Source organism: Alligator mississippiensis, chromosome 2 (genome assembly GCF_030867095.1).
Source record: "Alligator mississippiensis isolate rAllMis1 chromosome 2, rAllMis1, whole genome shotgun sequence".
NCBI lineage: Eukaryota > Metazoa > Chordata > Crocodylia > Alligatoridae > Alligator > Alligator mississippiensis.
The window spans coordinates 281,931,915-281,946,676 of NC_081825.1; the positions used below are offsets into that span (position 1 = coordinate 281,931,915).

The 14,762-nt window shown below is 43.5% G+C and overlaps 1 protein-coding gene across 2 annotated transcripts in view; it reads right to left on the minus strand.

Moving 5' to 3' along the window:
* Positions 1-14,762, minus strand: part of SETD3 (SET domain containing 3, actin N3(tau)-histidine methyltransferase) — a 91,943-nt gene that overhangs the window by 51,501 nt on the left and 25,680 nt on the right. For both annotated transcript variants that reach the window (XM_059723210.1, XM_059723211.1), the window contains 2 exons: positions 4,882-4,992; positions 2,442-2,534 (listed from right to left, as the gene is read on the minus strand). In XM_059723210.1, the coding sequence (XP_059579193.1) occupies positions 2,442-2,534; positions 4,882-4,984 (196 nt within the window). In that variant the 5' untranslated portion in view covers positions 4,985-4,992. The remainder of the gene's footprint in view (positions 1-2,441; positions 2,535-4,881; positions 4,993-14,762) is intronic.

Sequence of the window (14,762 nt, forward strand, 5' to 3'; positions counted from 1 at the left end):
ACCTTGATTACCAGAAGATCCTCCTAAGGCTAACCCTAATATACAGCTCTCCTCCAGATCCTTACTACACTCCTCCCATGAAGGCTTCTTGTTTCCACTTCTCCCACAAGCATAAAGCTGTAAATAAAATCCCAGGTTTTATTTATCTTTTGCATGAGGTGGCCTCCTTAACCTTTATCTGTGCTGAACACCACACAGAGGGTTTGATCGCACTCCCTAGCCCCAGCCCAGATCCAGTCTCTCATGTCAGCCCCCTGCTTCTGACAAATGCAGTCATAATCCCCAAGAAGCTGAAGCCAAATGTACTGAGCACTCATGTGTATGACTGCCAAGCAGTCTGCAAAGAGATTCTAATTAAGCATTAATAAATCTGTTCATGATGAAAAGAAAACTTTAGAATATCCATTTAAGGAAGTCAAAAACTTACTGATTTTACTTTGACTGTATATTTTAAAACCGACTTCTATTATAAAATGACAGTACAAGCATTGTTAACACTCTAATCTTTGACAGATACATTAATAAGAAGTTATATTTGCCATCACTGACAAAATAGTTTTTGAATGAAGTGAGAGTTTAATATATAGTATAGGGCTGAGACACTTCTTTCATTTCATCCTAACTTCTGTTTGTTATCTTTTGTTGAACATATTTAGAGCTGTTGCCTCACACTTCACTGTGTAACTTCAAAGGAATTTGATAGGTGTTTACATTTTCTAGGACATTAAATGAACAAAGCACAACATTTACTGTATAAGGCTGAAGGATTGCATTTAAAATTATTCTATGCCCACTGCAGAAACACTCCTCCTGTTTACAATATACATTTTTCCTATTCAAAGAGTGTTAGCAATCACTTCATGTTGCATGTACTGCTACGAAATGCTTATATTGACCAAAATATCATTTCTTTTACATGTAAAATTTTGCTCAGAAGCTATGAAAAACATTAAAAAACAAACAAACTGTAGGTTCTTATGAGCTCATACTGAAAGTGTTCTAAAAACTTAACTAATTCGGCTTCATAGCCTACAATCAATCCTATTCAAGAGCACTGTAGAATGCACACTTAAGTATGTGCTAACTGGCACAATTCTTCTAATCATTTAAAACTTCTTTGGTAAATCAAGAGTAGGTTGTTCGAATTAGTGATATATGCCACCTGTTAGATACATTTGTATTTTTAGTGACACAGAAAACCCTCTGCAGCCTAACTGCTATGCTCCCTCCAAATAAATGAAACTGGGGAAAACTATATGCCCACCACACAAATGTAAATGAGTTCCCGGAACATGATTATTATGGCTAATCAATTCTACATTTTCACTGCAAAACATCTGGTAATGTAACATTAAATATTCACACTGCTTCCATCCTCCGTAAGATTCTTTTTGCCACTATACCACTCAAGTTGAAACGCAAAGAAATCAAGTAGCATGGGCCCCGATTCAATTCCACTTTTAGGCAGGTATGTAGTACTTGCACAGATAACAGTTAACACAGTTGCACAGAACAGCATTTTAGGCCACTTATTCAGATTACTGACATTACGCCCTTTAGAAAGGTTTTCCTGAAGTCATGAAAAATGCTTTTCATACCTTTTATCCCAATACTTCAGTAACTGGGGCACATACCTAGGACTTGGAAGATCAACATTTTAGGCCCCCATCACCATGAGGGAGTTTAAATCTGTATCTCCCACCTTCCACTAAAGTGCCCTTATTCACCAGGCCAAGGGGTAGGCATGGCCAAGAGAAAACTCCACTCTTCCTATTGAAACTGGTCCCTGTGGGGCCAGAAACAGGGAGCGTCTCAGTGACAAAGACACTGCTCTGGAAGATGAGCAGTCCTGGACTTTGGCCCCTGCTCTGCCCTCCCACCCCCAGCTATTTCTGTGTTTTGCATTTAATAGCCATTGGATAAAAATGGACATACGAGTAGCATAGTTTTTGTCCAGTTTCAAGTGATTAATGCAAATCACTGCTGCTACTAACGTCTCACTCAGAATTCTGTCTTTTTGATAAAGAACTCTAGTCACACGTTGGCTACAGTGATATTATCACACACACATTTACTCGGCCATTAGGAAATTGTCCTATAATTTTTTTCTTTTTAAATAAAAATGCCCTCCTTTTCACACAACCTTTTAAAGGGGGAAAAAAGATAGTTATGCAAGATTTGCTTGTGGATGCCATACTGACTTCAATTTTGTGTCAGTCTACTGATCTTGTCAAATACTATTTTTAACTAGCATTCTTTCCTATGTTTGACAAGATTATTTGGGTAAATGTGACATCTTTTATTAGACCAACTAAATAGTTAGGAAAATTGTTCTTTGCTTTTCCACATCTGATTAGGTATTTTGCATCGATGACAGTGGAATGAATGTTGTGTGTGTGATGCAAGAGTTGCACAACACTTCACTTTGTTTTCATATCCACCTTTTTGTTTTTTGCGGATTTTCTCAACAAAAGCTCGAATCTGCACATACTCTTCCCACTCTTTTCCAGGACCCGGGGTTGGGCTGCTGCATTCTGGAAATAGAAATACTCATATAAGAACATTGTTCAATGGAATATACTTCATTCAGCAGGGAAGGGCCTTGCTTTCAGTTCCCTTTTACTGAACCTGACTGGGAAATGTTTCTTCACTTAAAACACAGGTACACAGCATTTCCTACATTATACATTTCCCAACTTGGATATGTAGATAGCGGATGCTTGAAATTCTCCTATATCACTTGCTTTAAAAAACGTTTTATTTTGATTCATTTGTTTATTTGCCTTCAGAAATAAGATCAAATACTGAAAATTATATGAGGAGGAGGAAAAAAGGGACAGAACTAGCAACAGAAGGTTTTTCTGAAATGGTAAAGATATTTATTGTAATGAAAAAAGGACAATACAGTGATGAATCACCAAGAAGATAAAGCTTAGTATTGCACATATTTAGCCTGCCTATTTTAATACAATGGTGTAAACATCCCTATAGGGGAGAACTAAAAGAAATCTTGTTCTGGACTACATCAACAGCAAAGATTACCTTACTAAACCAATCTGAAAACTAGACTTTCATGCTTGAAGATAATCTTTGCTTTCCAGATATTCATTTAAATTAAATAAATGATGAAGAAAACGGCATGCTCACTTAAGATGCACTGCAGAATTGTTGATGTAGTCCAAAACAAGATTTATTTGGGGGGGGCAGGGGGAGGGGGTTCCCCTATAGGGATGTTTTACACCATTATGTTAACATAGGTAGGCTAAAAATTTATTGATCATGTGCTCTGCCAACTTATTGTCTCACCAGCCTGAGCAACAGTGATTTCAAGACTTTTTAGCACAGCACATTTGGGTATATTCAACAATAGTAAGATTAGGACACACTTTAATGGTGGTGCATGCTGTTGCTGCCACTGTTGTGCCAATAGTGTACACAGAGATCAGATTTTTTTTTTACTGCCATGTCATAAAGACCTGCTGTCCTTCAATAACCAAATTATAAAACCATCCAAGTACCATCAAAGCTGACAAATTCATCAGTAGCAAAAATTTGACTGATATTTTAAGCAAAGAGAAAGACTGGGAGAAATCATTGGGTGTGCTCAAAATCCTTTAAAGCAGGAGTTTTGCTCTATTCGTACAGTATCTCTAGGAACCAGAGCTGAATAATGAAGGATACTAAATAAAGGATACTTTAGCTTCTTGAACAGAGATGTATCAATAAAGAACACGGTTCTGTAAACTTGTGTCAACATTTCCACAGGTAATCCCTAGGGGTGTGTGAAGCGGGCAGTATTCAATTCTGATTTGGCCTGATGAGCAGGACAGTGATTCAATTACCTGATTTGGATCACTGTCCCGATTCAATTCCAATTCAGAGAATCAGCAATTCAGCCATAGACAGAGCTTTATATGTTTTTTCTACAAGTGCAGGATACTCCCGTGGGATGCTCCATCTGCCCCATCATCTCAGCGTTCATGAACTGCGCCTGGTACCTCGAGGTATGTAGAAAAAAAAAAACATATAAAACTGTCTATGGCTGAATCAAATCAGAGGCTTCCGATTTGATTCGGAGAGATTAATGGGTCTCCTGATTCGATTCAGATTCGCAGATTTGGCCATCAAATTGGGCCAAATTGAATCAGCTACTGAAGTTTCATACAGCCCTAGCAATCCCCCTCCTTCACTTGGTACCATAAGCCATTCAATTCAAATATTTTCCATTTTGTTAAGCAGAACTGTATAATCCTCAAGAGGTTCATCTAACACGTGCTTTACTGCAGAGATAATTAGTCAGCTCCACAGTAAAACATAACCATCAACACGTGCACCAGTATTAGGGCACAGGACGCTAATTAACTCCACTGTAAAAACAGGGGACAGTACTCTCTCATAACAGAGTACTTAACTGCACTGAAACACGTGTAGATGTTGACCAGCTGGGGACCAGCACAAGCCTGCTCCCCCTTCGGCTCAAATTACTGCTGTCCCGTGTGCATGTGTAGATGCTGCACCCAGGAGCAATTTATTTTAGCTCAAAGTGCTCCAAAGTTAATCATTTTTCATTAATTGCATATGTAGATGCACCCATGGCCAGCCAATTTAAACAAAGCTGATTTGCCTAGTAGGGTTGCATAGCATTTTTTAAAAACGATATAGGCACTATATAGGTAGGAAGAATAAGCCTGGAGACTGCATGAAGTATTCTACCTGACATAGACTGCATTATCCAAATTGAAATTTGGACTAATTTGAAAAAAAAAATATTCCAAATAATTATGCCATCTGAAAAAAAACTGCATTCATTATTAAAAGAACATAAAAATATTTTTGTTCACTCTGTACACTCTCCCATGGCGTTACACAAATTAAACTTACTTTGTAATAATTCGTTTATTAGATTCAACATTTCTTTTGGAGAAACTGTTGCTGTGGCTCCTGTACCTGACTTCTGAGTTTTGACTCTGCTCTTCTTCCCCATCTTCCAAACTAGAAAAGAAAAAAAAAGAAAAAAAAAAAGGACAAATTGTCTCAGATTACTAAGCAACAAAACACTAATGGAAATATGAAGCAACAGAACCTAACTAATATTAGATGCTCAGGAAAAACAAGCATCATAGCTATCTCTTACCCACAGATAAGAACGCAGAAAATATTATTTAGAGAGCCTGAATGCAAGACAGGCAGCTTGGCACGTTTGAAATAAAAGTTCATAAAGTTTCCAAATAAAACTACAGTTAACATTACAAAAGGGTGGAAAAACATATAGGGTGCATCCAGATGAGCATGCATGTGCCTCTTGCAGCATCTCAAACCCCTTTAAGACACTGCAAGAGGCACGTGCAAGTACAAAAAAAACGTTCTCTGCACTGCAAATATGCAGCACGGGGGGAAAAATGAAACCCCTGGATATCCAGGGGTCAAACAACACCCCGGGGGGAAAAAGTGGGTCAGGGCATGGTCCAGGACCGTGCCCTGAGGCAACCAGAGGCTCAGTCTGCCACACAGACACTCTGGTAGCCTGCCAGAGCGTCTCTGTGGTTGGCCCTTTCCCCAGTGCTGAAGCACACTGCCTGCCCGTGTGGGGCAGGCAGCGGTGCAAGCTGCAGGGACCTGGACTAGCTTTGTGCCAGGTAAGTAGGGGATTGGGGGGGGACCCCACCTGGCCCCAGCCCCCATTCATTCCCCCTATCCCCTATTTGTTTCCCCCGCACTCCCCACACTCACTGGCAATAGGAGAGAAGGAGCAGGAGGCTTCACGCGCACCCCCTGAGCGTAGCGGTGTACCCCTTCAGACTTCAGGCAGCTGCCGCTTGCCACCCCCCCTGCCAGTGGTGGCGTCTGCAGGCAGTCAGCAATCACCGCTGACACTGCTGGTGGCGTGTGCAGGTGGTCACCTATCCCCGGTCGGCGCTTGCCACCCCTGCCCCCCCTATGCTCCCGCTGCCACCAGCGCCACCGTGCCCCCCCTCAGCTGCCAGGGGTACGCGGTGTTCATGCAAGGGCCCACCCCTACCAAGAAGCCCCCACACCCAATCCCCCCACACCTACACGCACACTGACTCGCATCCCCCCACATCCCCCCACCCCCTCCTGCAAACCCCACATCCCCTCCATCACATACCCACCATGTGATAAGGAAACCAAAAGCAAACATTAAAACATAGATATTTAGGATTTATTTTATTATGATGTTAGAGACACTGGTAGGCTTCCAAATTTCTTTAACATAGTAAATATAGTAATAAAACATTGTCCATCTGATCAATCTCTCCCTCTCTTTTGTTCCAATTGTGGAAGAATGTGGATTTTGGAATATTTTAAAAAGTGAATTTGGGATTCTGCTTCAGCAGTCTAGCTAATACAATGGGCTAGTGTCCCCAGATACCAAGTGACTGGGCCTCAGAAGCTCCTGAAGGCAAGTAGCCCTGAGCTGCTGGCCAGAGCAGGGTTTATATACTGCTGGCCTCAGGCTCTAGCTCCCCCTGCTGCAGATCTGGGAGGAGCCAAGCAGGGTTATTTTGCCCCAAATGGCACAATTTGCTCCACAACAAAGTGCATGTCCAGGCACATGCACTGAGGCAAAAAGCCCTGGCTTAAATTTGCACCACTTCTATTTAAGCTGCTGCAAGTGCACATGCTTGCATGTGTGGATGCACCCACAAAGTTGTGCATTCATTATTTTTAATGAATTTGCCATCTTTAAAAGTATCTACGCTGCAAGTATACATCAGAGATTGGGACAAAGCTATCAGTTGAATTAGGGACACTCACTCTCAAATGAGAGCTCAGTTCTCCTGAAGCAAATTGGTATCTGTGACTGTACACACAAACAGTAATTCAAAATGGGAAGAAGATTACCAGTCTATCACAACATGATTTACTTTTGCTACAACTCACCACCAGTGGTTTTATATGAATAATTTGGAAAAATGTTTTCATTGCTACAGTAACTAGAGTATTGGCCTAGTAATTGTTGCACTTTGGGTAATGCATATTAAGTTGTGCCTCCATTGTGAGGTACTAGAAAAATGCCCATTAGCCTATTTTAATGCGCATTAGCTATACAGCATGTTTTTGTGACAGTTTAATGCGCATTAAATAGCATGTGTAGATGAGCCCCTTAAGACTACTTTAGAGTGGGACTAATCATTACAGATATAGCTGCCTGTAAGCTATTTTATATAAGCTTGGTGTTGTGGAGTTACAGGAGGTTGTTTTGTTTTATTTTATAAACATTTCTATATGATGGAACATAAGTTTTGTTTATAGAGAGTTGAATTACTAGATTAATTTAATAGCAGTGGGGAAAAATGCTTGTCTAATGTTGACCGTGACCAAAACAGTTACATTCCATTTAATGTCTATTCAGGTATTCTGTAAGTATTCAATGTCTGCATACTTCTGGTATAAAAAATGCAGAACAGTCATTTATATTTGCATTCAGAATACAGTAATATTAACAGCCAACATAACTATTGTACAGTTAGTTGTTATTCACCCAGCAGTAATCTTTAGATTGGTGGTGCTTAGCTTTCTGGACCTGCAGGCCGACAGAGTTGTTGTGCAAGGCAGTTTTGCAAGATGGATTGGGCCTCACATACCAGGATTGGGCCCTGCACCACTCCTGGGATGGGCCTTAGGTTCCACCCAAGTGCCAGAATTGAGCCCTGGGGATTGGTCAGATGCCGGATCTGATCTGCAGGCCAGGGGTTGAGCATCCCTGCGTTAGATGATCAGATATTACTGGACTCTTTCAAGCTGTTAGCTTCAGTAACATTTCAAGTCTTCTTGATGTGCCTGATTGAGAGATTATGCCATATAATTTTCATGCCCATTTAATACAATACACCTGAAATATCTAAGTTGCAGGGTATCCATTCTTTTCCAACTTCAAACAGCTAATCTAACCCTCTTTATGAAGGCTTGTTTATAAGCATCAAAAGGCAAACAATGGGAAGTCATCCTTTTTCAAAGGCTGACTGAGGCCCAGCTCATTCTTGTAGGAGTTCTAAATGCAGACAGAAAGCACCCTTCTAGCTTACTGTCTGCATTCAGAACTGATACAAGAATGAGCTGGGCCTCAGATGATAGAGGGGAACACATGCCTCTATGATCCTGCAGCTTAGCAAGGCTTGTTTTGGCCTGGGGGGGGCGGGGGGGGGGGGGCAAACAGGGACAGACAGGTTGTGTCAACTTTGACTTGTATCTTTGTTGTTCAAAGAATTTAAAAGGAAATTCAAATAAAGGACCTAGACAAGTTTATTCTGATGTAGTTTCAGTTGATTATGTCTATCACTGTTAACTCCTGTTCAGAATTAACAGAGGATCTTGAGGCAGACAAGGTTCTTTGGGTAAATCCAAAATCTTTTATTAGACCAACTCAAATAGTTGGAACTTGATGCATGCATGAGGAACTCAATGCATGCATAGCCATCACTGGAACTTGAAGACATTTTATATAATTCTTTCCTCTCACTTACCTGACGTTTAACTCCCAAGTATACTATAGTCCAATCCTGGAGAAACCAATGGGAATCTGCATGAACAGATGGGTCTGTGTCATGGATCTAAATGTATGACTAGGAACATAGGTTGGAAGTTCCTGAGGTTATAGGTTGTGCCTTCAGTTGCAGTGTAATGTATAGTATGTACTTCTATAGCACTGAACTAATATGTAATACTAAGCACTATACATACTGCAGATATTATGAATATTAATGACCAAATTATAGAACTATTAGTATTATGTATAGATGCTGTTAAACTATTCCAATTATGTCAATGCAGTATTATTGCAATGATGACAATGCAGTTTATATTACTCAAGATGCCAATGTTGTGTAAAAGGAAAGGGATTTCTGACAAGTGAGATGATTTTGAGCAATTTTGATTTCCTGTCAAGTCATTTGTTAAAGCAAGTCTGAACAAAAATCTAATAAAAAATAGTGCGAGGTGGGTGCTCTCATTTTTTTAGCCTTCTCGTGCAGGATATTTATAAAGAACCTTATAAACTGCCTTGGAGGTTTTAAGGAGCTTAGAGTAACTGTATAGTCCAGTGGTCTCCAACCTTTTTAAGTAGGAGATCACCTTTGGCATTTAAAAATCAACCCAAGATCTACTGTGAGCCACCACATCACCCTCCTCCCTCCAAAGGCAAGTCTATGGGGAGGGAACGGCAGAGAAGCAGATTGAGGCACAGGGAGAAAAAATTATTTGGGGGAGTGCCTCCCCAGCAGCTAAGTCCCATCTGGCCAGGTCCCACTCAACTTACTCCTGCTCCTGCCTGTGGCACTGATCCTTCACTGTGGAGGCCTCGATCTAGACCCTGCCCCTTCCCTCCCCCACGCGCTCAGCCCCTCATCCCAGGCTCAGAGTGACTCCAAAAGGCTCCAAGAACTACTGGTGGATTAAGATCCACTGGTTGATGACCACTGGCATAGTTGGTTGTAAATTTTGTTAGGAGAGGGGAAAAGAGGATATTATATACAAATTAGAAGGATCTGAGATTGTCATAGTTGTTTCATACAAGGAGACAGAAAGAAAAGTAATTGGTTTACCTCACTGATTACATAAATAAATTATGAAGCTATAGTTTATGTGAAAACGTGGTCAATAAGGAGACTATTTGTATTTAAAGATAAAAAGAGAGAGATAGTATTTAAAATAAAACAAAAAAAATAAAGATAAAGAGAACTGGCCTTAAAAAGTAACTCATTGTGGACTTCATCTCCTAAACCATAATAAAAAAAAAAATAGATTTAAATGGGTTTAGTACACCAGAATCAACTTCATAAGGGAAATATATCTATTTATTTTATGATCTGGGATCTTCTTAGGAGAACACAAGCCCCTTGCCTAATACTGTACTGTTCAGACAGCATATAACAAACCCATCACAGGAACTAGTAAAAATTCTGTTTAAACAAAGCGCATGGGCTTCACTGCAGGAGCTCAGGACAAAAAACGAACTTCCCGGGCCACAAAGTCCATTGTACAGTCTTGGCAAACATGTTTTTGTAACAGCAGTTATTTTTACAGCAGATTTTTACTAACAGATGGACATAGATTTATACATATTAGGGTCAGAAGGAACCTCAACAGATCATCGAGTCTGGCCCCCCGCCTAGGCAGGAAAGAGTGCTGGGGTCACATGACCCCAGCCAGATGCCTATCCAGCCTTCTCTTAAAGACCCCCAAGGAAAGCACCACCTCCCTTGGAAGCCCATTCCAAATTCTGGTCACCCTTACCGTGAAGCTCTTCCCAATATCCAGCCTAAATCTGCTCTCTGTCACAGTTTGTGACCATTGTTCCTTGTTACCCCAAGAGGCGCCCTGGTGAACAGAGCATCTCCGATTTCTTGCTGCACCACCCTAAGAACTTGTAGGCAGCCACAAGATCACCTCTTAGCCTTCGCTTGCGGAGGCTGAAGAGATCCAGGTCCCTTAGTATCTCTTCATAGGGCTTAGCCTGCAAACCCTTACCCATATGACTAGCCCTCATCTGGACCCTTTCGATGTTACCCACATCCTTCTTAAAGTACGGCTCCCAAAACTAGATGCAGTACTCCAACTGTGGTCTGACCAATGCCGCACAGAGAGGAAGTATCACCTCCTTGGTTCTATTTGTCATGCATCTGCTAATGCTTGATAAAGTGCAGTTAGCTTTCCTGATGATTTCAGGACACTGACGACTCACTGCAATTCCAAGATCCCTTTCCGCCTCTGTGCTGCTGAGAGGGTCATTCCCTAGCCAGTAAGTGTGCTGGATATTTTTACACCCTAAGTGCAGCACTCTGCATTTGTCCTTGTTGAACTGCATCCTATTGTGTTCTGCCCACTTTTCCAACCTGTTCAGGTCCTACTGCAATCGTTCCCTACCCTCCAGTGTGTTCACTTCACCCCACAATTTAGAATCATCCGCAAAGTTGGATAAAGTACACTTCACACCCATATCCAAGTCACTGATGAAGACACTAAAGAGTACAGGTCCAAGGAACGAGCCGTGCGGGAGCGCACCGACCACATCCTTCCAGGTCGATACCAACCCATCCACCACCAATCTCTGGGTGTATCCCCCAAGCCAATTTGCCATCCACTGGACTGTGTAAACACCTAAATCACAGCCTCTTAATTTATGAGAATGGGATGAGATACCGCAAAGGCCTTCCTAAAACCCAAGTAAACAACATCTACCTCTACTTCTGCATCTAAGCATTTTGTGACCTGGTCATAAAAAGAAACCAGATTAGTCAGACATGATCTACCTGCTATGAATCCATGCTGCCTTTTTCCTGCTAGACTGACACAAATATAATCCTTAATAATTTTTTCAAAGACTTTTCCAAGGATAGAGGTGAGACTAACTGATCTATAATTACTCAGAACCTCCTTCCTCACCTTCTTGAAAATAGGGTCTGCATTGGCCCTTTTCCAGTCCTCCAGGACCCAACCTGAGTGCTCAAACATCTGTGTCAGCAGCTCTGCTATGACACCAGCCAGTTCACACCTCTTTAACAAATTCTTTGCCTCCATCTTTTTGAGCAGGGACCGGGGCATCCCCCCACTGGGATTTCCAACGGACCCAGGGTCAGTGAGGACCTAGTCAGAGAACTTCTGGTGGGTCTAGACGTATTCAAGTCAGCAGGTCCTGATCTCTACCCCAGGGTGCTGAGGGAATTGGCAGAGGTCATTGTGGGACCCCTGGCACAGCTTTACAAGCACTCATGGTGCTCTGGCAAGGTGCCAAAGGACTGGAAAAGGGCCAATGTAGTCCCCATTTTCAAAAAAGGGAGGAAGAAAGACCCAGGAAACTACAGACCTGTTAGTCTTACCTCAGTCCTGGGGAAGCTCTTTGAGAAAATTATCCAGGAGCACATCTGTGAGGGACCAGCAGGGGAGATCATGCTTAGGGGCAACCAACATGGGTTCATTAGAGGCAGGTCCTGTCAGACCAACCTAGTAGCCTTCTACGACTAGGTCACAAAATCCTTGGATGCAGATGTCGCAGAGGACGTAGTCTTTCTGGACTTTAGGAAGGCCTTCGACACTGTCTCTCACCCCATTCTCTTTAAAAAATTAGGAGATTGTGGTGTTGACGCCTACACAGTCAGATGGGTTGCCAATTGGCTGGAGGGCCGCACCCAGAGAGAGGTGGTGGACAGGTCATTTTTGACCTGGAGGGATGTGGGCAGAGGGGTCCCCCAGGGCTCAGTCCTCAGTCCTGCACTGTTCAACATCTTCATTAGTGACTCGGACAAGGGGGTGAAAAGCACCTTGTTCAAATTCGCGGATGACACTAAACTGTGGGGAGAGGTAGGCACACTGGAGGAGAGGGACAGGCTGCAACTAGATCTAGACAGGTTACAGGGGTGGGCGGATGAGAACAGGATGGGTTTCAACACTGACAAGTACAGGGTACTGCACCTGGGGAGGAAGAACCAGCAGCGTACCTACAGGCTGGGGACCTCCCTTCTAGTCAGCATAGAGGCAGAAAAGGATCTTGGGAGTCATTATTGATTCCAAAATGAACATGAGCCGCCAATGTGGGGACGTGGTCAGGAAGGCTAACCACACCTTGTCGTGCATCTACAGATGCATCACGAGCAGATCCAAGGAGGTGATCCTCCCCTCTATGCGACACTGGTCAGGCCGCAGTTGGAGTACTGCATCTAGTTCTGGGCGCCACACTTCAGGAGGGATGTGGACAGCATTGAGAGGGTTCAGAGGAGAGCTGTATGATCAGGGGGCAGCAGGGCAGGCCCTACGAGCAGAGGCTACAGGACCTGAACCTGTTCAGCCTCCACAAGAGAAGGCTGAGAGGGGATCTGGTAGTCATCTACAAACTGGCCGGGGGGGGCAGCAGGCTATGGGAGAGTCCCTGTTCCCCCGAGCACTACCGGGAGTAATGAGAAGTAATGGCCATAAGTTGACCAAGGGTAGATTTAGGCTAGATATCAGGAGGCACTACTTCACAGTCAGGGCGGCTAGGATCTGGAACCAACTTCCAAAGGAAGTGATGCTCACTCGTACCCTGGGGGTCTTCAAAAGGAGGCTAGATAATCACCTAGTCGGGGTCGTTTGACTCCAGCATTCTTTCCTGCCCATGGCAAGGGGTCAGACTTGATGATCTGCTCAGGTCCCTTCCGACCCTACCTATTATGAAACTAAGAGCTTGGCCTTGTCCCCCACCATCTGTCACTAATTGCTCCTACTTGTTCAGTATGGGTCCTATGCTGCCCTGTGCCTTCCTTTTACTCCCTACATTCCCTACATACCTAAACAAAAGATTTTTTGTTGTCTTTAATTTGTGTTGCCAGCCTCAGCTCTGTAGTTGCTCTGGCCTTTCTTATTGCCTCCCTGCAAGTGCAGACCAAGTAGGTATACTCCTCCCTAGGAGCTTCCCCCTGCTTCCACTGCCTATATGCCTCTTTTTTCCCCCCTTAGGCTTCCCTGGATTTCTCTGTTTATAATAACAATGTTTTTTCTAATAATAATTTCCTATCCAAATTTTACATTTTCTCTTTGAAAGATCTATTTGTTAGACCTAGACTCCTTAGAAATCAGAATTTCGATATGGAAACAACATTTTGCCTGGGTGATTAAGTTAGCAGGTCTTTTTCACAAAGGAAAAAAAAAAAGCAACTTCAGACTGGTATTTTAAGATACCAAATAAATTGCCTTTTAAGAAGCCATCTCCTTTGAACTATGTTTTTACTTTGAACTATGCATTTAAACCCAGTTCACTTATCAGAAACTTATCCATCAATATCTTCTTCCCACATGACTCATCATCCCAAACCAATCTTGAATCATCTGTTCATGTCTAATAGATGTTGTTACAATTACTAACACCCTCCTCCACATTTCAGATATACTGAAAAAATGTTAGTTACACCCAGGGGGTCGCTATGTAAGTTTGTGTCAAGAAGGCACCCACAAAACCAAGCCATTTGTAGGGGTGCACCGGTGAAGATTATTTGGGCCAATACCAATGGCCAACTATTAACCAACCATAAATCAGCCAATATTTATCTAACTGCCAATAAGCAGCCCAGCAGCTTGGAAAGCAGCATCTGGCTGGGAAGTCTGTTGGGGGGGAAGAGGCATGGGGGAGGGAAGGGACTGGGGGGGGTAGATCGAGGCCCCTGCAGTGAGGGAGGGAGTGGAGCAAGGGCAGGCGCTGCCCAGCCAGGGTGGGGCAGGGCACAGGACAGAGCCCCAAGCAGCTCATCTGGGAGGGGCAGGGCAGCTCCCACTATAGCACACACCCCAGGGGAGGTATGGAAAGCACGTGGCTCCCCAGATCTGTGTGCGGGGTATGGTGGAGTCAGCTGCCGCTGTGTGCTGGGCTTTGCATGCTGAGCCCTGGTGCAGCCGTCCTGGGAGTGATGCCACATGCGTCCCACTGCTGGACTCAGTTGTGCCCCCTGCCCACCCAGCTGTGGGACGCCCGTGGCACTGCACCGCTCCTGGTGCAGTTGTAGTGGGGCTTGGCACACAAAACCCCCCACATACTTTGACAAGCCACCCAGGCTTCAATCCTCCCACTAGCCAGGGCTCCACTCACCCGGCAGCAAGGGGCATGCCTGGGTGCAAAGGGGGATTGTCCCACTCACCCGCCTCGGCCCCAGTGGCAGGGGGCATGGCTCAGCCCAGCGGTGGGATGCATGTGGTGTTGTGCCACTCCTAGAACACCTGCAGCTCTGTATCTCAGTGAGGGGAGGGGAGGGGAGGGGGGCACTGAATGCATGTGTGCA